The 23846-nt window shown below is 39.0% G+C and overlaps 2 protein-coding genes across 21 annotated transcripts in view; one reads left to right on the forward strand and one right to left on the reverse strand.

Annotated features, from left to right (window-relative positions):
* The window catches only part of SDCCAG8 (serologically defined colon cancer antigen 8), a 251399-nt gene extending 237051 nt beyond the window's left edge, over nucleotides 1-14348 (reverse strand). For 9 of the 10 annotated variants that reach the window (XM_027564711.1, XM_027564712.1, XM_027564710.1 and 6 more), the window contains exons 1-3: nucleotides 13781-14348; nucleotides 2039-2191; nucleotides 244-326 (exon numbers count right to left, since the gene is read on the reverse strand). In XM_027564711.1, coding sequence (XP_027420512.1) covers nucleotides 244-326; nucleotides 2039-2191; nucleotides 13781-13847 — 303 coding nt within the window. In that variant the 5' untranslated portion in view covers nucleotides 13848-14348. Of the gene's footprint in view, nucleotides 1-243; nucleotides 327-1843; nucleotides 1869-2038; nucleotides 2192-13780 lie in introns of those variants that run through there. The other variant, XM_027564713.1, reaches the window with a different exon arrangement.
* A 403-nt stretch (nucleotides 14349-14751) lies between these two features.
* Nucleotides 14752-23846, forward strand: part of CEP170 (centrosomal protein 170) — a 130775-nt gene continuing 121680 nt past the window's right edge. For all 11 annotated transcript variants that reach the window (XM_027564690.1, XM_027564693.1, XM_027564695.1 and 8 more), the window contains exon 1: nucleotides 14752-14947. The gene's annotated coding sequence lies outside the window, so the exon portion shown is untranslated. The remainder of the gene's footprint in view (nucleotides 14948-23846) is intronic.

Below are 23846 nucleotides of genomic sequence, written 5' to 3' on the forward strand. Positions count from 1 at the left end.
ATTTCCTCACTCACATTTTTCAAGTGAATAATAAATAAAAAAAATCAGAATCCACTCTGCCATGGAAGTCTCTTCTTTCGCCAAAATAATTATCAGAGGGAAGACCATTTCTTTTAACACTTTCTGCTATTAGCATGTCCAGCTCAGTATCTTTTTAACACATGTATTACTAAAATGATACACAAAATTAAAACATAGTTAGAAAAATAATGCTTTTGTCAGGTCGTAAATGGTGATACCTACCGAAGGGGATGTTTCTTGTCTTCTTAGAGATACCTCACTTTCCTTAGCTGCTTGTTGGCGCAACAAAGCTTTGAGTTGATTAACTATGGAGGAAAAGCAATAAGTTTATTCACCTTATTTTAAACCCATAGTTTATCATCACCCATCTATCCTTCCATCAGTCTAACAAATGTTTGTGTATTATGCATCACAAAATGTGCTATTGACACACAAAAACAAACATGAGAAAATCTCTATCATTTAAGAGGTAAGAATCCACTGAGCAAGAGATATATAACTAACAGATATAAAACAAGATTCGGTTCAGTTCAGTCAGTTCAGTCGCTCAGTCATGTCTGGCTCTTTGTGACCCCATGAATTGCAGCACACCAGGCCTCCCTGTCCATCATCAACTCCCAGAGTTCACTCAAACTCGTGTCCATCGAGTCAGTGATGCCATCCATCCATCTCATCCTCTGTCATCCCCTTCTCCTCCTGCCCCCAATCCCTCCCAGCATCAGAGTCTTTTCCAATGAGTCAACTCTTCGCATGAGGTGGCCAAAGTATTAGAGTTTCAGTTTTAGCATCAGTCCTTCCAAAGAAATCCCAGGGCTGATCTCCTTCAGAATGGACTGGTTGGATCTCTTTGCAGTCCAAGGGACTCTCAAGAGTCTTCTCCAACACCACAGTTCAAAAGCATCAATTCTTCGGCACTCAGCTTTCTTCACAGTCCAACTCTCACATCCATACATGACCACAGGAAAAATCATAGCCTTGACTAGACGGACCTTTGTTGGCAAAGTAATGTCTTTGCTTTTCAATATGCTATCTAGGCTGGTCATAACTTTCCTTCCAAGGAGTAAGAGTCTTTTAATTTCATGGCTGCAATCACCATCTGCAGTGATTTTGGAGCCCAAAAAAAGAAAGTCTGACACTGTTTCTACTGTTTCTCCATCTATTTCCCATGAAGTGATGGGATCAGATGCCATGATCTTCGTTTTCTGAATGTTGAGCTTTAAGCCAACTTTTTCACTCTCCACTTTCATTTTCATCAAGAGGCTTTTGAGTTCCTCTTCACTTTCTGCCATAAGGGTGGTGTCATCTGCATATCTGAGGTTATTGATATTTCTCCCAGCACTCTTGATTCCAGCTTGTGCCTCTTCCAGCCCAGCATTTCTCATGATGTACTCTGCATATAAGTTAAATAAGCAGGGTGACAATATACAGCCTTGACATACTCCTTTTCCTATTTGGAACCAGTCTGTTGTTCCATGTCCAGTTCTAACTGTTGCTTCCTGACCTGCATATAGGTTTCTCAAGAGGCAGGTCAGGTGGTCTGGATTATAAGCTCTAAATCTACCTATAAGAAGCTCTAGGTCTACCTATAATGCTGTAAGAAGAGGAAGCATGTTAATTGTGCCTGTTTTCACAGAGAAGAGAGTGTGAAGGATGTATAGGAGATCACCATGCAGAAAAGGGTGAGAAAAAAACAGTTTGAACACATGGCTCATGCAAAGCAGAGAAGCGTGACCATAGGGTGGCATGAATAGAACATGGCTTGTAAGATGAATAGTTGAAAGGAAGACAGAAAAATGAGGCTGGAGAGGCAGCTTGGAATTACCTTAAGAAATCACTGCTTTGATATCCTATAGGCATAGGGAAGTCAAAGGGGAAAAGAAAAAGCAACGGAACTAGATTAGTTGCTTTGTGTTTCTTGACTAAAATCCTAGCAGTAGAGGACAGACTGGCGTCGTTACTATATGGAGTTTAAAGAATTCACTGTGTCATTCAGGTTAGGACTGACATTCACACTTACCGGCGTGGCTGTGTTGTAGTTCTCGCCAGGCATTTCCAGCATCCTCATTTCCTACACTGGTGTTAAAAGAAGGATCTAGCATATCTTCTCCAACGGTGACATCACCTTCTCTCAGGGCACATTTCAACTGGTGAATGCTTCTATTTGCACGTTCTGCAATAGCATGATGAAAATCAGAGCCAGTGAAATCCGGGTGACCAAATGAACATGGACTTGAGAAGACATTTTCTAAAGGAAAAGCAATCATTTCTGATACTTTGTGGGACAAAAAAAAAGCATAGCTTTGCTTCTAGCTTGCTGAGGAACATGCCAGAGGAAATGTGAGATTAAGTTCATGGGGCAGAGGTTAGACTTAGTGATCTCTAAGCTCCCTGACACAACTGTGACTGACATTCACTGTATATAGCTCTACTGCCAAGGAGGACTGAACGGGAGAGCTTTCCCCCTCTTCACACTCCCAAACAGTAATCTCACAGAGGAGGCGCTATCCTGACTCCTCAATGCCTAAGACTCCCCTACACCTTTTGGCACGGTGTGGATAGGCAAGACTGGCAAGAGGGATTCCACCACATCCAGTTCCTACCCAAAGAAGCCTCCTTGTCCCTGTAGGCCACATGGCCCTCTAGCATCAAGAGACAGCTGACCACCTGGCCTAGATCTGAACAAGATTTGAATAGCTGATGTGCTTAGAGCAGTATAGTTGTACTTATATACTGTACTTAGTATAGTTGTACTTATATACTGCTGGCTGACTACATCTTATGTAGAAATTCTCGGTTACTATGCCTGATTACCCTTAGAATTGAAGTTTAAACTCACTACCACAGACTTAACATAAATAGTCTAAAATTAAGCATTTTAAGGTCTATTACTCTAGTAGTTCATCTCTAAAAACAGCCCCCAAAGAACCCACCCTTACATCCTTGTGCTCTCCCAGGTTGAAACTTAGTGGATCTGTAACCTGCACTCACCAAGAAAATGCACTGGAAGGAACATGACGCCTGGCCCGTCACATCTTTAAAATGTTTGGTAGCTGCTGCTTCTACCCTCTTGGAATGTTGGTTTTTGTGAGCCCCAAGCCACTAAGTAGGAAGTCTGGCTACCCTGCTAGAGAGACTCTGAAGAGGCCATATGGAAAGGAGAGCCCCTGAGATCACCACAAGGAGAAGGAAAGAAGCCCAACCCCATTAACATTCTGGCAGAGTCTCCTGATGACTCCAATGCCAGAGGTCATCTACCCACAGTGCATGAAAGAGACTCGAAAACTGCCCAGCTGGAGTCTGGTAAAACCATAGATCTGTGAGAGACACTAAAAATGTTTTTGGTGGTTGGTTTCTACCATCAAGCTTTAGAATGACTTGTGTGTGTGGTGTGTGTGTGTGTGTGTGTGTGTGTGCTTAATCGCTCAGTCATGCCCAACTCTTTGCGATCCCATTGATTGTAGCCTTCCAGGCTCCTCTGTCCATGGAAATCCTCTAGGCAAGAATACTGGAGTGGGTTGTGCTTGATAAGCAGCAAAAGGTAACTGAAATAATTATTCACTGAAATACTCACCCAAAAACATCTTTAGCAAAGGATCCAAGTCTTACATTAATAACAGAACTATATACTAATATAGTAACGATACTGTGCATGTATGCTCAGTCGCTACAGTCATGTCTCTTTCGTGACCCTATGGACCATAGCCCTCCAGGCTCCTCTGTTCATGGGATTCTCCAGGCAAGAATACTGGAGTGGGTTGCCACGCCCTCCTCCAGGGGATCTTCCCCACCCAAGATCAAACTTGCATCTACTGCATTGCAGGCAGATTCTTACAGGTGAGCCACTGGGGAAGCCCCAGTAATGATACTGTATTATATGTTAATACTATGATATACTAATGACACTAGACATGACATTACTAATAACTCTATCCTGTTTTATGGATTTTTTTACATGTATGACAACTGGAGAATCAGGCAATTGATGGGTAATTTCATTAGTTAAAGACCAGACACTTTTTCAGGTTTAAACTTGTTACTTCTGCTAATCTCTTATAATTAATTCTCCAGTTCCAATCTAGAAACATTAACTGTAACAAAAAATGTTCCTTTTACATTAGAGCTGAGACCCAGGTTTCGGTCATCATTTTTAAATGTTGACATCTGTATTTGAAAGTTATCATTAATTCATGTATTTATTAAATATTTATATACAGCTAACATAGAAATTTACATTAGAAAAAAGTGAATTCCCATGCAAGTTCATGTACTGCTATTATCTATCTCAAATGGATTCTATCAAAATAATTCTTAACATCTTCAGAGGATACCTTTTTCTAAGTAAAATCTTTCCCTAATTCAGAGCAATGCATAACAATAACACCAATGAAGTTCTTTCTTCTGATCTAGGCCCTTTCTTGACAAGTTAGACCTACTTCTTTTGTATTCAGGAGAAAAACTCCTCTTCTTTAATACCTAGAAGAGAATCCTAAGAAAGCTAAAAAATGAAAAATCTTTTCATTACCCATCATGGATGAAAATATATTTATAAATATATATTCTACAGGACCTTGAAAAATAGATTCTATTTCCTTTAAGCTCATTAATTTGAATGTGTGAAAGACAAAAATAACCAAAACTTAATAGAAAAAAATATTCTCTATCTTAAAAAATCTCTAATATAGGTCCTTCACTTACAGCAACTCATTTTCCCCTTGAGTAAACTAACAAAAATAGGTCTTTTAGGTCAGGGTTCGATAATCTACACGAGACCCAATAAATTTATCACCACAATTTTCTCCACACCAATCCTATTTCCACACAGACCTTTCTCTGACAGGAATTTGGTATTGATAACTAACCAAGCCTGGCCTCCTTTTATTCCTCATGAGTTTTAAAAAGTCTAGATAAGATGCATTCCTGGTTTCAATAAAATGAGAAGCAGCAATATTTTTTTAATAACTCAGTATTTTCTAAAGAGAATCAGTGAATCTCTTTGTCTTGATTATTTTAATAAAGCTCTCTTCATTTACATAAAAAAAATAAAGAGACAGGTTAAAGAAAAAGGAAATATCGAAGTGTTACAATTTTAGACTTATGCACTGATACCTAGGAATAAAGCACTTATCTTTACTGCATCCATTAAAAGGAAACAGAGGGTTTGAATTACACTAAAAGTAGGCTCTGTGGAGCCATCAAATGACTTCATCTATAAGACAAAGGATAATTACTTATTTATACTTAATCTAACTAAAAGCTAACAAGCTATATTAGGAAAAGGAAAGGAAATCTGGAAAAAAAATGTGTACTTGAAAATTCCTACAGGTAGAGTTCTTTCATTAGCTTACAATAATGGGAGAGTTTTATGAGGCCATTTAATCCCTTTGCTGATATTCCTGTTTAATCTTTTAGAATTTTTATCATTTAAAGACTATGTGTTAAACTGTACTATGAAAATAGTACTATGTGAAATACTAATATATTGAACTCAACAACTATCCCAGTTTTCTTAGTGATTACACAAGGTCTGGGTATTTTTGCAATGAATGATTTCAGTTGCTAGAATCAGAGACGAAGAGAAGGAATTTGCAAGGACTGTATCCTGAAACTAAAACTAAGGAGGTAAGTGATATTTTAAAGTCATTTCAAGAGTACATTTTAAAACATGCTAAACACTTTTCAAATACATACATACTAACATAATTATATACACTGCAACAGACAAATAGAATTAATCCCTTGGAATAACAACACTCAGATCTTTCAAGACAGACAAAACCCCATTGCTTTTCAACTGGAGCCATTGCAACTGGTCTCATAATCCTTATTAAGAACACTATTCCCCAGATGCCATTAACTGCTGCTTCTTGTTGTTGTTTAGTTGCTAACTCATTTCCGACTCTTTTGTGACCCCATGGACAGTAGCCTGCCAAGGATGGGATTTCCCAGGGAAGAATAGAGGAATGGGTTGCCATGTCCTTCACCAGGTGATCTTCCTGACCCAAAACAGAACCTGCATCTCCTGCACTGGCAGGCGCATTCTTTACCACTGAGCCACCAGGGAAGCCCTAACCCCATTCTGCTTACATGTGAGGAAGCCAGATTAGATAGGAGGTTCCAGTTAGGGTTTCCTATCCCACTGTTAATGGGCATAGCTTTATCTATCTATAACCACGAGTGGGGAAGAATACTCAGTTCCTCTTCTCTCCTGAGAGGATACTGACAGATTTCACAATACATCCTGATTTCTTCTTCTCAGAATCAACCACAGGCTGAATACAAACTTAATTACAAATACAAACAGAAATACAACCTCTATGTCCTACAACCTCTATGTCCTACAGAATTGCATGAATATAAATGTAAGTAAATAATATCTCTGCTAGTCCACTATCCAAATATCAATCAATACAATGAGCACTGAAAAGGTTTTTAACCTGCTGACTGCCAACAAATTTGTCTGTTTCATTCATTTTTGTAATCTAGTTGCTCTACTTTCCAACTCCTAGCTCAACACTCAGCCTCTCTTCATCAAGATGTTTTTGAACAAAAAGGAAAATATGTCCCTGTATACCAAGGATCATCACTTACATACGTACTGTGAATTATTAATGTCTACATTCTCCATCTGTACTGGGAGATGTGAATGAGAATTATCCTGGTGACAAGGAGGCAGAACCGCACCCAGTGAAGTGCCCAGCTGTCTCTGAGAAAACATGCAATGAACCATACCTCCTCAGGCTAAGCATGAGGCGACCTGCAATTCTCAAAACAAGCTTAGATCTGGGAAGACAAGCATAAAAATGAAACCACGGCCAGATAAGAGACGCATGTGTCCATCCACACTTGACTGGGCCTCAGCTAGTTCGGGGGATTGTTATCACTGTTTATTGGGGGACTGACAATTAGTGTGACCAAGATGAAAACAGCATTAATCCAAAATTAGAAAAAACAGTTTTGTAATTGGCAATTACAATGATTAAGGAGACTAAAAGTTGTATGTAGAAACTACAAAACTCAAAAAAAATTACTATCGTCCAAGACTCTAATAGTTGAAAAATGTGTTAAAACTGGATGGTACCAGAAGTGAAAGATAATCCAAATAAGAATGTAAACATCTTTAAGAGCAGTGTCTGGAAGATCATTAATGATGGATGGATGTTGGGAAATCAAGATTCACTGTACGCATTACGAGGGACGCACCTGGTTCTTTTTTTTTGTACCAACTGAGAATACTTATGCACCTGTCACTTTCCTATTAAAGAAGTTATCCTAGCCAGACTGGCAGAACTTAGGTACAATTATCAGCCAAAACAATCTGTATCCTTAATTGCAATTATTCTCAAGCACGGTTCTCACAAAGCAAATGCTATGAGTAATAACCTTTCTACTTCTAGATCATGGTTCTCAGTCTCAGCACTACTGATATTTGGACTTGGTAATTCTTGACTGTAAGGGGATATGTTGTGGTTGTACAGCAGCATCCCTGGCCTCTACTCACTAGATGCTGGTAAAACTTCCCTGCCAGGTATGACAATCAAAAGTGCCTCCAGACATTACCAAATGTCTTCTGGATGGAAAAAAAAAGTCACTCTGATTGATAACTGCTGGTTTATAGTAATAAAACAAGATAGCCAGTGCTCAGTTTTGAGGAGAGACTACCCACACTGCTACACCGGAACTACAACTTGATGAAAAGCGGTCAGGACACTGAGCTATTCTACCACTGTGGGAGGCAGCACACAAAACCCATCACCATCACCACCAAGATGAGGCACTTCTGACCCAGGTGTCAGGAGTTGTTACACCTACTGTGATCAAGAACTTGAAATTCATCTTTAGTTTCATTTTGTTTCCAGGACTAATACATGAAGCAATTGTTATACTCTAAGGCTATTTTTTAGGGCTTCTTTAGTAATAATTCCTTTAAATGTTCCAGTGGGCCTTGATGAAGCTCTCCAATAATCAAAGCTCTTTAGCAAGCACACAAGCATGTTTCAAGTTACCTTTCCTCCCTTTTGTCTCTCAGAGGAGTATCACTAAGTGAAAACTGGGAAAATCTTAGCATAAACTGGTGAAATGATCAGAGGTTAAGTCTTTTAAAAAAATCTCAACAGCTTGAGAAACAAACTGGTCTCTTCTTTTCTGCACAAACATGTCTAAGAAGTGAAAATGCCCTTATAATCTTGTAGCACCAAACCATTGTTTTGGTTCTACATTATTTCATGGATGATTATTTACTTATAAAACATGCTTTGGGGGCTGCTAAATCCTGTCTTTTGTTTATTTTACCTCATTAGTTATAGGGAGGAGAAAATGGAAATGCTACTACTTTTTGGTATTCTGGTAAAAGAAATAGTCTTAAAAGTTAAAACTACTAAGAACAGCCATGTAAGTATATAAAACAAAAAAGAATATATGTAATTTAAATTTTATTAGCAAAAAAGTCATTAAATGCTTGAAAAATTTCATTTGCATTACCAATCCTTATTTATTAATAGCCAAATCATTGTATTTCTTTATTTTCATAGTGAATGCTTCCGGGGCCTTTCTTACACTGTTGCCTGTCTTGGTCTCTGTGAGGCTGATAGTTAAATAAGCAAACATTAGCCATAGACAATGTGTGTGAGTGTGCGCCTAAATATTTTAAAATTTTAGAACACATTTAAGAACAGCAAAAACAAAAAAGAAGAAATACAAGTTTGATGAGTAAAACTGAGGAAAAGAGGAACTTTTACTTAAGTTATATACATGTTTCCTTAAGTCTGCCAAAGGTCCAGATGACATCACTGCTGGTTAATTCAGTGACCAAATTATGGACTAGTAAGATTAACATCAGCTTTCTACATATGTATCCTTCTCTGGAATGAAAAAAAAAAACCAACAAACACTTGTTTATATTTTACTTATGTACAATTGGCACATCAGTGTTATTTTCAGTTTTATCAAACTAAATCAACTAAGATCACCCCCCCCCCAAATTTTATATTTTCTTCCCATATTCAACTTCTCACTTTCCATGAACCTAGTTCCTTAATCTCATAAGGAAACACAACTTTTTATCATTCATGTGATCCAATCCAGTGTTGATAAAAGGGACATTACAGATCTAGAGATCTGAGATAGTGGCTGAAGGGGAACCAAGCTCTCACATATTTTGCTTGACCCACATAGTATAGGATGAAGGGAAAAGAATAAAAGAAAGGGAAGGAAGAAAAGAGGGAAAGAGCAAGAAAGTACCTGCAATGTTTGCAGGAAAAGCATAAACTGCCCAGTTTGGCCATAGCCTCACTGTTCCCTAGTGTCTTCCACTGACTTCATCACACATTTTGTCATCTCCTTGGTTCCTACTGGCAATAATCCTACCTCCTAGTCCAAACTTTCATATTCCAGATGAGGAAACAAGAATCCAAGAACAGTTTATCAACTTGTCTAAGGGAACACAGATGGTTATTAGAAAAGCAACAGTAAGAATTGGAACTTGGATCCTAGTTTTGTATTCTTTTCTCTGACTCCATCATACTCTTCCATAAATTCAATCTAGAGCCTAAAATAACAAAACGTTGAAAGAAAAAGGAGGAATTACCATATAAAATGCATACAGAAAGTAAATGATGCATTCCTGTTTCAGTATAAGTTTGTTCCATTTCTTTATGCCCAATCAAAGTGGCCAGGAAGTTGGAGAATAGGTGAGTAATGAATACAGGCATAAAACTGAATCCACAGCTAACACTGCAGCAACAGTCGAAACATAATTCAGTTGTTAAGGCTGGGACACTGAATTTCTAACAAGTTCTTGCCTTCTTTCCAACATCATATTACTACATTCAACTGTATAGAATTTAAACAGCCTGAATCTTCTGTTATACTATAACAGAACTAGTTTATTTTATACCTCATGACCTTGTACTATGATGTGTTAAATTTAGAGGAGGGGTATTTGCTATACTTCACAATTACCAATATAATTCTGTGGGTCTTGAATTTTAGATGCCTAAAGAGTGTATGAACACTTAACCATACTTGGGCAAGTCACTTTTCATTCTAGATTAAACTGTGACTCCCAGGATACCTAGGATATGTTCACCACTGAAAATAAACTTTTAGATCATCTACTATGTAGGTGTACATTACAGATCTGTAGGACAATGAAGCTTTCTGGTTTGTCTGCCAGAACTGTTACTTTGAAGAAGAGTCTTTATACCATTCCAATTCTCAGTGAGGGCACAGACAATCCAAAGCAAGAATTATCCCCAGAGGGTGACTACATGTTAAAGGCATCAGGGAAAGAATGAGTGGTGAATATGGAGTCTGTAGATGGCTCCATTTCCATGGCTGCCATGGGATCATCAGACTCAAGCAGAGGCAAGAATTCACTTAAGTTTCAAAAGCAAGAAAGCAACACTGACTCTGCTTTTTACATCAGAACTTCAAATTCTTCATATACTATTCATATACTTCATATATGTTAATAGTATATATTCATATACTATTAACAGAATAGTTCCAAATATTATATTTAAAGTAAAGAAAAGAGGAAAAGCTATAAAAACAAGAAACTATCATGGGGAAACTGTAAAACCATTTTGCATTTTTACATGTCTACTTCCTGGCTAAATACAAATGAAAGAATTAGTAATGATTACATGTATAGTTATTGAGTTAACCAGAGAAATAACTTGTGAGGAAAGATCAAGAATATGACCTTTTCTTTAAGAATGAACTAGACAAGACATTTTGGGGAAGTAATGGTGAGTAGGAAAAAACAAAAGAACTTTTTGCATTTTATCTGATTTGTATAGTAACACAATTCTAGAGTTGTCAGACACAAATGCTTAAAATAATGACGTTTCATATACAAAATAATGCCATCATACTGTGTTTATTCAGAAACACACATTTTGACTTTAAACGGGAATTATCCTATCTAAAAGTGGTCATTTATAATGTGTGAAGTGAAGAACTTCTGATCGTGCTTCTCTTCAGTATTAGTTCTGTTTTGTTTCCTTCCATAAGCTGTTATATAAACTATTTAATAAATAAACATAAAAATTAAAATGCTGCTAAATAAATGATAAGTGCTGAAAACCAATGAAAATTTCCTAGTTGCATTCTCAATTTATTGTTAAAACTATCATTAAAAATTAATAACAAACTTTTCTCTGCTTTGTTTGCTCTTGATTATGTTTTTACTATCTTATATTGTTATAACTTGCCTGGAAAATCCCATGGACGGAGGGGCCTGGTGGGCTGCGGTCCATGGGGTTGCTAGGAGTCGGACACAACTGAGCAACTTCACTTTATTTTTTCACTTTCATGCATTGGAGAAGGAAATGGCAACCCACTCCAGTTTTCTTGCCTGGAGAATCCCAGGGACTGGGTAGCCTGGTGGGCCGCCGTCTATGGGGTTGCACAGAGACGGACACGACTTAAGCGACTTAGCAGCAGCAGCAGCAGCATTGTTATAACACTAAATTTTTATTTCATTTTAAAATATCTTATCTTTGAATAAGAACTCTTCACTCTATAATTACTGAAAGCAGTATTGTGGGTATTAAATATATGAATTCCCTGGTGGCTGAGATGGTAAAGCATCTGTCTACATACAATGCAGGAGGTTGTAGACTTCTACTACAATGTAGATTGTAGATTGAACTTCCCCGGGTTCGATCCCCTGGAGAAGGAAATGGCAATCCACTCCAGTACTATTGTCTGGAAAATCCCATGGACAGAGGAGCCTGGTAGGCTACAGTCCACGGGGTCACAAATAGTCGGAGACAACTATAACAGTTTGAAATTAACTGCATCAAAATGCCTAATATTAAATAGTCTCTAATGTTTAAATAAAGGTTCATACTAAGGTTAAAGGAGAAGAACTAGGAGGAACATAATGGAAAACAGAATTTTTTTTTAACCAACCTCAAAAATTAAATGCCACTGGTACTATCATTCTGCACAGTATTTTATTGTTTTCAAATGAAAAGTTATAAGTGGTTATTTCTGTATCTAACACCTCTTGAAATATCAGTGGGCTGATGAAGATATTCATCCGGACCAATGATTTTACTCTTGCAGTTTGAATACTGAGAATGTTGACAGTTTATAACACTGCTGACAGATGGAAACAATACGTAATAACCTTTCAAAGTCTAGACTCACTAGATTCAGGTCTCTTATCTCCTAAAAAAATCTTCATTTTGCCACAAGTACCAATTATAAATTGCAGCTAACATTTAATGAGGGCTTATGTGTCAAGTACTGATCTTGACCCTTTTTTTTTTTATTGTGATAATCTATAGCTATTTTACTGTCCTTCACCCCATTAATCCAAAGTCTCCCTGAGGACAGTCACTTTGTCTAGTTCCTTATGATATCCCCAGCATGTGGTATGGCTAACGTATAGTAGGCACTAAATTAATGAGTCAACATTTTAAATGCTTTAAATATTTTTAAAGCTGTTGGTCATGACCTAAAGGGTTAAGAAAATGCAAAGGAACAGAAAGTAGAGTGAATTACTTCTAGTAGAATAAATATCCTTTAATGAAACTTTTAGTCTGTATGCATGCGAGCATGTTCAGTGGCTAAGTTGTGTCCAACTCTTTGCGACTGTATGGATAGTAGCCTGCCAAACTCCTCTGTCCATGAGATTTCCCAGGCAAGAAAACTGAAGTGGGTTGCCATTTCCTTCTTCAGGGAACCATTCCGACCCAGGTATCAAACTCCCGTCTCCTGTGTTTTATGCATTGGCAGGCAAGTTCTTTACCACTAAGTCATCTGGGAAGCCCAAGCCTATATGAATACGACCCATATAAAATATATTTTTACTTATGGCTAAGAGTTAAAAAAAGTCTGAAGAATCACTGCTTTATTTGAATTATTTCATTTGCTCCTCACAAGAACCATGTAGATAATATCATAACTTCTACCTTAAAATAAGAGAAATGAGGTTTTCTAGATGTTATATGTGATGTTCAAGACGAAAGACTATCTACGTCACTTTTATTAATGATGTCACGATTACTATTGGTGAAACTTTAGTTAATTCAGATTTTCTTATGATACTCATAGGGTACTGTAGTAAGAAAATCTGAATTAACTAAATAAAGTTTCAGTAATAGTAACTGAGACATGATTAATAAAGACAAACATAGGCTTTCAAGGCAGACAAGTCTGACTGAATTTAATACCTGGTTCTGCCACTAACCAGCTATGTTGGCTTTGGCGTAACTTAACCTCTTTGACCTCTATTTCCCCATGTGTAGAAGAGGGACAGTCATAAGGTTGTAAGTTTTTAAGTGATTTAATGTATGTAAATAGCCTAGACCACTAAATAGAAGCTGTTGTAATGAAAATAATTATTACTGGGTTCCCCGCCCCCCCGGGTCCAATAAACCACATTCAATTTTACACATATTTTGAATGTGTAAAGAGCGCATCAGGAATTTACTGGACTATAAAGAGAGGTATGAGAACTGGACAGAACAGGCATAGAGCCGTCCACGAGTTTCTGCGGGCCTCAGGTAAAAAAGATGCCCAAGACAATCAGGGAGTTGGTTCAGGTCACTATGGGAATCAAGGGAAACGACGCTGCTTAAACGTAAAAACAAACACAACTATTTAATCCTTCCAGAGCAACATCCATCTTCTTTCTCTGCAGTCTGGCAAAGGCTGAACCAAGGTGTCAAGAATCGCACCAGGTCAGCTCCCAGCCACGAGGTCCTGGTATCAAGGGGCTAGGGCACAGAGGTTCGGAGAAACTCACCCCGGAGACTACGTTGATACTGCCCCAGAATCTCCTCCAGGGTAGAGTTCTCCGGGGACTTCGCCATGCACACACTCGGGGGCCACAGATGGAAGTTGCGTGGGGAAGTGTCCAGTGTCCTCCCCTCCAAGAATAAGAGGCCTCAGCCCCCACGATGCGCCTGCCTGCTTCCTGCAGCTGCTGTCACAGGGGAGCAAGGAATCCCGGAGATTTCGGGCCTTTTTCCACCCTCGGGCCCTCGTGGTGGACGTCGGAAGCTGTAGTCCTCAGTGTCTAAGTCTACAGTCTCGAAGTTCCTACGAACCCGCCCAAAGACTACAATTCCCAGAGGGCAACGCGCTCGAAGCTCACGCTTTGGCGGTTTGGCGACCAGATCCGGTTGCCAAGAGACTGCTTGGAGGCTCCGCCCATTTCTGTAGCCCAGTCAGGCTTAGTCCTGCCTTCATCCCATCCTGCTGTCTGGACCACCTAACTTACAGAAAGGGCTCGTTGAAAGGCTTTATTCATTCTTCTAAATTCACTAAGATGCAGTTGATCCTTGAGGATTCTCAACAGCGCAAATAACGAGCTCCTACACCCTTCAGCCTCAACATCTCTCAACTCTGCTAAATAAATTTTCAAGAAAAAGCTCTGAATTTCCCAAACGGTGTAGATCGTGAAAGCGGCTGACACTAGCAATCTTATCAAGCCCAGCGACCCGACAGCAGCTTGGAGTTGGCGCACTGCCCGCTGGGAACTGTAGTCCCAGCCCGTTGCGGTCCCAGCTAAAGCCCGGGTCCTGTTCATTGTTGAAGCAGGTCTTCGGCGTACGCCTGCGCAGTCAGCAGCTGGAGAGGCCTGCGGTTGAGACCCCCAGCACAACTCCTTTTCATTGTCTGTGCTCGGCGCCTGCGCAGTAGGAGTTCGCCGGGACTGGGCCGGAGCAGGGGTAGGGCCGGGCTCCTCGCCCTCTCCCCAGGCGCCTGCGCACTGAGCGGCCGCTCCTTGCCGTTACCGCTATGTGCGGAGCGTGTGTGGAATAACGTTATTGCCCAGCAGCGCCAAGGGGCCCAGAGCTCGACCGCGGCGGCGGCGGCTACGACGACAGGGTGGGGGAGGACGCTTGCGAAAGACTCACGGGACGCGGCGCGCCCCGCCCCCCCGTCCGGTCCCTCTCAGCAGTGAGGGGTAAGTGATGCGCTCTAATGCCGTCGCCGCCGCCTTTCCACACCCTGCTCTTCGGGTTTGCAGCGGGGGCTCGGGCGCGGCCCGCAGCGGGCGAGGGTGCGGGCCAGCGGCGAGGGGCGCTTCCCCGGGGCTCCGCGCGCCGCCCCCTCCCCCGGACCTGGGACTCGGCGGGGACGCCCATCCCCCCATAGTTCCCCCCCCCGACCCCCAACCCCGCGTCCAGCGGCCCGGCTTCCCTTGCTAGTGTCCACGTATTGAGTCGTCTTTGGCTGTCTTGGCTTTGTGCAGCCCCCTCCGCCCGAGCTGTTTGCAGGGGTGCGGGCGGAGCAGTGGAGGGAATGGCTGCGCTGCAGCTGGAAAAGGGGTTTTTTCCCGGTCTGAGCAGCTCCCGGTGTCGACCCTTTTTGGGTGGTTGGTTTTGGGGTGTGGGGCGGTTTGGAGAGGTTTGGCAAAGAACATTTTGGACGTGGTGGGAGGGCGTGGAAGATGGGGTGTCAGTCAGCCCGCCGGGCCACAGCACCCGCGCAGGCTGTGGCTCCGTAGTAACCCGGGGGAGGAGAGAGTGGCTTCCTGTCGACTTCATTGTCCTGAGATTCAAATGTGGGCTTTGGTATGGGTCCCTTCATTTCTTCCAGGGAAAGAAGAATTAGCAGCTGCCTAACCAGGGGCGGGAAGATGTGGGATTTGGATCCTAAGTCATAATATCTGTTTTTGCGGGGTTTTTTTTAGTGTTTAGAGGAGTTTTGTTTTCTTTTGTTTTTTGAGAATGTAAGCTCCAGGAAGGCAGGGACAGTGCCTATCCAAGCACTGCCAAGGTGATCCATGTAAAATTACTAGATCACGATGAAGAAAGGACTAGGAAGGGCCTGACGACAAAGCTGTTTGTGTAGCAGGAAGATGAACCAGCAGAATGTTTTTTCATTGGGTGGGTAACGCATTTACGTTCCTAAGGGAATAGGGTAGGCTACATCTTTCCGTTTTGTTTTTTAAGCATTCAAAATTAAAAATAGGCCTGGTACATTTCTGTTTCTGAATTTTTAAATGCATGTTTTTATTCTCTTAATGAAAATTTACCCGCTTGGGAGAAATGTAGTGAAGTAGATGATGTACTTGATTGAAAATGCATCGTTTAAAATGATTTTATTGTTAAGCTTACAGTGCATACAGTCGTTTACTGGCATTAAAACCAGCGAAAGAGATTGAAGCAGGAAGGGGAGGACCCGGTGGAGGAATGATGTGAAAGGAGGGAGTTACATTATGAATACAGTATCCAGATCTTCACTAATATAACCTTAGCAGGGCATGTGCAATGATTTAGGAATTCTACTCTGAAAATACTACATTGCACGTTACAAACCATTTTTATTTTTCTGCCATTTCTTTAAATAGTAAAACCAGTGCTGCTTTTACTTTTTCCTAACTTTGTTAATTTTGTTGAATTTTTTTTTTGTTTAAAAACTGAAAAATCTAAATGCACTTGACAGAGACGAAGGAAGATACTAAAACTTGGAAAGTCAACTGATTTGTCTGTCCAAGCCCAACTGCTAAAGAAAGGCAGAGTCAGATAAAACCAAGGTCTTTTTTGCAATGTGCTCTTTCATCCGTGTCCCTTGGTCCCCCTACCCTGTCAAAATTGTGCAGTGCTTTTCTGCGTGCTCTTTTGAGTTGTCTGTGACAGTCAAGTTTATTAATACCTCATAGTTGTATTAGCCTAGTCTTTTCTTTTGATGTAGAAGTAATACTAATGAAGAGGAACTTTAGTTTCATAAATTAACTTTCTGATACAGGAAAAGAGGCCTTAAAGTGGACTTTTCATAAAAATAGAAACTGTTGGAATTTCCCCCCTACTTCATATTAGTAACCATATTTTAATGTTATCTTCTGCTATTCAATACTATTTTATAGTATGATCAACTCTATATAAACTGTTAAAAATGAAATTGCTCCATAGGAACTCATGAAGTTCATCGGTCTTAAATTCAGTGAATTGTGTTATATTCAAGTTAAACAAGAGCTTACTGTTTGAAAGAAGGAAATTCACATTGAACTTGTTTATTAAAATTATGCTCTTTTATTCAGTTGATTTTGCCATAAAGTGGTTTTATTGTCTTATACTTTTTATCCTTTAATTCTACATTGTATTTTGATAGACTTTTAAAAGAGAATTAGTATGTCTCTTAAATTTCATCTTACTTAAAAATAATCTGTAATTAAATTCACCATGTGGAATTAAATCAAACTTGAAATGTATTTTACTTTTAAATTTAATGGTGTGCTAAAATTACTTTAATTATGGAAGTAAATAACCATCTGCATGTTTTTCGACTTTACACTATAAAACTATCATACATTGTGTCTATTAGTATGAATATCTAGGTGATTTTAAAAACCTTGTGCTTAAGGATTTGTTTTATTTGTTCCAAGTATCAGTTTCTTGTTTCCTTCTATCTGTTTAAAAAAACCCAAAAGCCTCCCGAAACTAGTTTTATTGTTGCATCTGGTAGTGATCAGCTATCACTTATCTAGTAGTAAATACTGTATATGTTTAAACTTGTTGTCAGTATGATTTTTACTCAACAAAATTCTGTCCCTGAAAAATAACTTGGTATTTTAATTAATGTGTAGTGATTTTCTTTTCTTTATCATGAACATTGGGGGGATAAGCAGTATACTGTGCTTATAAATATCTTAACAGACAGCATGGTATTAAACTGCCAACCGAAATATCTGTATAGTTGTGAATTATTCTGCAAGTATATAAAAAAAGAATTGCATACTGTCTGAAAAAAATTTGGTGGATAAATATTATTGACGGAAGCATTACGTGTTGATGTGTTTCAGTAAGAAATGAGTTTCCTCTAATGGGGAGAAACCTCAGATTATTTTTATTTCATAAACTTTTGTTAATAACTAAGATTTCTAATAACTACCCTTGGTGAAATGGGTCTTTATTTACTCATATTTCTCGAGGGAAGTGCTCAGCAATGAGTTAGCCAGTGTAGGCTGTCTAAAAGATAAAAGAGTAAGAAAACATCTGTCGGTAGTTGTTGTTTGGTTGCTAAGTCGTGTCTGACTCTTTGTGACTGTATGGACTGCAGCATGCCAGGCTTCCCTGTCCTTCACTATCTCCCGGAGTTTGTTCAGACTCATGTCCATTGAGTTGGTGATGCCATCCAACCATCGTATCCTCTGTCGGCCCCTTCTCCTCCTGCCCTCAGTCTTTCCCAGCATCAGGGTCTTTTCCAGTGATTTAGCTCTTCGCATCAGGTGTCCAGAGTATTGGAACTTCAATTTCAGCATCAGTCCTTCTAGTGAATATTCAGGGTTGATTTCCTTTAGCATTGACTGGTTTGATCTCCTTGCCCTCTGGTAGTATGTTTGATTAAATTGGATATATAGTCCAGTTTAGTTGAAATGATTATACAACAGTATGTTTTTTGGGCAAAATGAATGACATAGCTGATATGTACTAAAGTAAACCCCACTCCTGTTCAGAGGTAGAAAGGAAACCAACAAAAGCAAGGTTATAGAAATTTCTTTCATCCAATAGAGATTATGCGAAGCATAGATGTAGAAATGAATTCCATGCATGCATTACATAGGTTTGAAAAACAAAAAACACAGCAGAGAACAAGTTATTATTTAAGTGTATTGGTGGCTAACAAATAATATAGAAAATACTACCCTTTGGAACATAAATATTTACTGAATACATGAGTAACGTATGTGTGTGCTTAGTTGTTCAGTCGTGTCCTGACTCTGCAACCCCATGGACTATAGCCCACCAGGCTCCTCTTTTCATGGGATTCTCCAGGCAATGAGTAAGACTTACTGTGTATTGAGTACCTACAAAGTGCCAGGCATTTTGTGTGTCTCTGTGTAATTCATGCAGCTGTTGTATAAGTAAGGTATTATTTTACACTTAAAGTTGAAAATACTTGAGGTCCTGAGTTAGTGAATAATTTTGCCTCTGTGTCATTCATTACTCAGTGGTAAAGCCTATTAACTGAACCTTTGTCTTTTTGACTGAAGCCAAAATTGTTTTCACTCATCTTTTTCAGTAAGTTTAAAAAAATAACATTTATTTCCTTCTAATTCACATTATTTTAGAATCAGAGGAGACTTTAGAAGTCATCTCAAACGATGTGCCATTTATTACTAATCTCTGAGATCTTACTGAGCCCACCTTCTCCACGAGGAACACTTCCATGAACAAATGGCCATAGGATGGCTAATTTAGCTTTTGAAAATTATAATAGAAAGCTCTTATTTAAACTGAGCTAGTATCTGCTTTACTATGTAACTTACTCTATTGGTTATAGTTCTTTTGTTAGATACAGTAAGGTCTTTCTCAATATAGTGGTTCTCTGCCAAGTTTTCCCTTTTCTAAATCAAATCTGCAACCTCTACAGCTTCATATGATACAGTTTCCTTTACCTTCCTCATCTCTATCACTAGATAACTATCAGTCGGTTTCGTCAGTGCTGTTCTTTTTTGTTCACATTTAGTTCTGCAATTGTGGTCTGAACACAGTGTAGTGAAATTATCCCTTTCCTTAATTCAAGCCATTCAGTTGTGTTTACAGTCTAAAATTGTGTTAACTCCAACAACGGTAATATCTTACCAGTTCTAAGCAGAAAAATGCTCTGTGGCTTTTCAAGTTACATTTATCCAATTCAAGGGATTATTTTCTTTTTTACATTCTGTATTTCTACTTTTCTAACGTTAAAATGACCTTTTTTTATGAAAAATAGTGTTGGTAGGTAGTAAGTTTCTTTTGATATTAATCTTTGGGTTTTGTTTTCGTGTTCTTAAATAAACAATAAAAAGTTGGCCTTCTGTTATTTAGCATTTTGTTTCTTAGAAAAATTTGTCTGGAAATCACTGATGTGGTCAATATAAACATGCACCTTTTTTATGTTAGGCTCTTTCCCATTCTGAATATACATGTAGATAATGTTTTTAAGCAATGTTTACCTTTAGCCCTTTTAAATATCATCTAATTGAAGGTAGTTAAAACTTGAGATCTTCTTGAATAATGATTCCATCATCCAAGGGATTAGCTTCTCTCTTCCTGGCTTTTTGACATTTATAAATTTAACAAGCAAGCCCTCTTATGTCTTTATCCTGCGCATGTATTGGATATAGCCAAGGACATACCATGCAAATTTATAAATAGAAAAAAAGTTACATAAAATATGCTGGAGGAGAAAGGTCACCTTTGTGTGTGTGTCAACAAGGATAATGAAAACCATTTGAATGTTTTGTTTGTTTTTAATTAAAGGGAAAATCATTATATCCTCTAGTACTAAGGGAGTTGGTTGAAGCTTACTGTCTGGTGTGGACGTGGATAATTATATAAAGTCTAGCATAGATGCTGTGAATAAAAGTAAATCAGAGTAAAGGGATAGAGAGTGATGGACTGCTATTTTTTATTTATTCTTAAGTAGTCATTCACATGGCACATTAAAATGGTCCCCCAAAATCAAACTATTTGAAAAATAATGTGAAAAGTCCTCTTACCCATCTACCTTATCTGCTGACTTAACCACTTCTCCCAGTCTAATAGGTAACTTTTTAGTGTATCCTTCCAGTGAATTTTTTTTGAATTTAAGTAAATACTGTATATATTTTTATACTATTTACCCTCTTTTACACAAAGATAGCCTCTTTATACAATAGGCTTCAGCAATACGTGAACCTTGAACTTGTAGATGTTCAAGCTGGTTTTAGAAAAGGCAGAGGAACCAGAGATCAAATTGCCAACATCTGCTGGATCATCGAAAAAGCAAGAGAGTTCCAGAAAAACATCTATTTCTGCTTTATTGACTATGCCAAAGCCTTTGACTGTGTGGATCACAAAATTCTGAAAGAGCTGGGAATACCAGACCACCTGACCTGGCTCTTGAGAAACCTATATGCAGGTGAGGAAGCAACAGTTAGAACTGGACATGGAACAGCAGACTGGTTCCGGATAGGAAAAGGAGTACCTCAAGGCTGTATATTGTCACCCTGCTTATTTTAACTTACATGAAGAGTACATCATGAGAAACGCTGGGCTGGAAGAAGCACAAGCTGGAATCAAGATAGCTGGGAGAAGTATCAGTCACCTCAGATGTGCAGATGACACCACCCTTATGGCAGAAAGTGAAGAGGAACTCAAAAGCCTCTTGAATGAAAGTGAAAGTGGAGAGTGAAAAAGTTGGCTTAAAGCTCAACATTCAGAAAACTAAGATCAGGGCATCTGGTCCTATCACTTCATGGGAAATAGATGGGGAAACAGTGGAAATAGTGTCAGACTTTATTTTTTGGGGCCCCAGAATCACTGCAGACGGTGACTGCAGCCATGAAATTAAAAGACGCTTACTCCTTGGAAGAAAAGTTATGACCAACCTAGATAGCATATTGAAAAGCAGAGACGTTACTTTGCCAACAAAGGTCCGTCTAGTCAAGGCTATGGTTTTTTCCTGTGGTCATGTATGGATGTGAGAGTTGGACTGTGAAGAAAGCTGAGCGCTGAAGAATTGATGCTTTTGAAGTGTGGTGTTGGAGAAGACTCTTGAGAGTCCCTTGGACTGCAAGGAGATCCAACCAGTCCATTGTGAAGGAGGTCAGCCCTGGGATTTCTTTGGAAGGAATGATGCTAAAGCTGAAACTCCAGTACTTTGGCCACCTCATGTGAAGAGCTGACTCATTGGAAAAGACTCTGATGCTGGGAGGGATTGAGGGCAGGAGGAGAAGGGGACAACAGAGGATGAGATGGCTGGATGGCATCACTGACTCGATGGATGTAAGTCTGAGTGGACTCCGGGAGTTGGTGATGCACAGGGAGGCCTGGCATGCTGCGATTCATGCGGTCGCAAAGAGTCGGACACGACTGAGCAACTGAACTGAACTGAACTGCATCTTGAGAGCTACTATTTTAGAGACTGGTTAGGTAATATCACTCTTTGAGAAAGTAACTGCAGCCATGAAATTAAAAGATGCTTGCTCCTTGGAAGGAAAGCAATGACAAACTTGTGCTAAGTCATTTCAGTCATGTCTCATTGTGACCCTATGGACTCTTGTAGCCCACCAGGCTCCTCTGTCCATGGGAATCCCCAGGCAAGAATACTGGAGTGGGTTGCCATACCCTCCTGCAGAGGATCTTCCCTATTTAGGGACAGAACCAGGCTCTCTTATGTCTCTTGCATTCGTGGATATTTACCATTAGTGCCTCCTGGCAAGCCCCTGACAAAACTAGACAGTATATTAAAAAGCAGAGACATCACTTTGCCAGCAAAGGTCCATATAGCAAAGCTATGGTTTTTCTAGTAGTCATGTATAGATGTGAGAGTTGGACCATAAAGAATGCTAAGCCGAAGAATTGATGCTTTTGAATTGTGGTACTGGACGAGACTCTTGAGAGTCCTTTGGACTGCGAGGAGTTCAAACCAGTCAATCTTAAAGCAAATCAACCCTGAATATTCATTAAAAGGACTGTTGCTGACGCTAAAACTCCAATACTTTGGCCTCCTGATGCAAAGAGCCGACTCATTGCAAAAGACCCTGATGCTGGAAAAGATTGAAGGCAAAAAGAGAAGGAAGTGGCAGAGGATGAGATGGTTAGATAGCATCACCAACTCAATAGACATGAATTTGAGCAAACTCCAGGAGATAGTGCAGGCTTGGCTTGCTGCAGTCCATGAGGTTGCAAAGAGCCAGACACGACTTAGCGACTGAACAGCAACAACAACAAGATCTTTCCTAGGTGGATGGATGTGACCACTGCTGCTACTGAGGTTTGAACAGGAGAGACAGTTGTAGTGAGAAGAATTTGTTATCAGGAATTGCCTCAGAGGCATTACTTGTGTGATCTTAAGTTTGTCACAACTTAGTGAGTAAACAGCAACAGGAACAAGATATGTCACTTAATTTCAGAAGTTCAATTTCTTTGTTTATAAAATAAAGCTGGCAATAGTCTAACTACCTCAGAGGTTTATTTTGAAAAACTCATTAGATAGATATAAAAGACAAGAAAGTTGTAATTACATTTAGTGATCCTCTTTCCAGCACCACAAGCGTGGTACCATTTGATAGTGTTAGATTTGAAGAAATGTTCTGGTGCAAGTTCCATCAAGCCCAAAATATCTGTAACGAATGAAAAAATAAAATCTGCCAAGGGTTTTAGTACTTTTTATTTTTAAAGAATGAACTTTTTTCATTTGCTATTTTTATTTTAATGTTTTAAATTTATTATTTTAAAAAATCTTTAATATTTATCTCTACTAATTATTGAATGATCAGTTCATTTTTTAGTTCAGAGAAAACACAAGCCTGTAAATTTTACATATACTGGTCTCAGAGTTTCTACTTTTTAAATTATTCATTTTATTCCTTTTCACCAGAGTAAATTCATGAGATAAGTTTTTGTTGTAAAATACAGAGCCTGTGTATATGTGATTTATTATTGTTCTTCTGGATTTTTTTCCTACTATTCTTAATGAAAATTATTAAACATATACAAGGAAATTGAAACAGTTTCATAGTGACTGCTCACATACCTACCATCTTGATTCTGCCATTAACATTATGTTAGTTTTATCACATATCTGGCCATAAACCTTTGTCTATTCACCAATCCCTCTTACATTGATCCATTTCAAAGTAAACTGTAGAGGTATGTTTTTCACAAAAGGGTTCTTAAATCATTTGAAACTGTTTTAGGTTTAAGTTTTCTGAATGTACTTTTGAAATATTTTGTAGTAACCACTGTATTACACTGTATTAACAGTGTAATATTACACTGTTATTACACTGTAGTAACAGTGTAGTAACCACTGTTACATTAAACAGTAGTTTAAAAATGAAGTACTATTTTTTCAGTACTATTTTTTCAGTTTTTCAGAAAACAGTACAC

This window comes from Bos indicus x Bos taurus, chromosome 16 (genome assembly GCF_003369695.1).
Source record: "Bos indicus x Bos taurus breed Angus x Brahman F1 hybrid chromosome 16, Bos_hybrid_MaternalHap_v2.0, whole genome shotgun sequence".
NCBI lineage: Eukaryota > Metazoa > Chordata > Mammalia > Artiodactyla > Bovidae > Bos > Bos indicus x Bos taurus.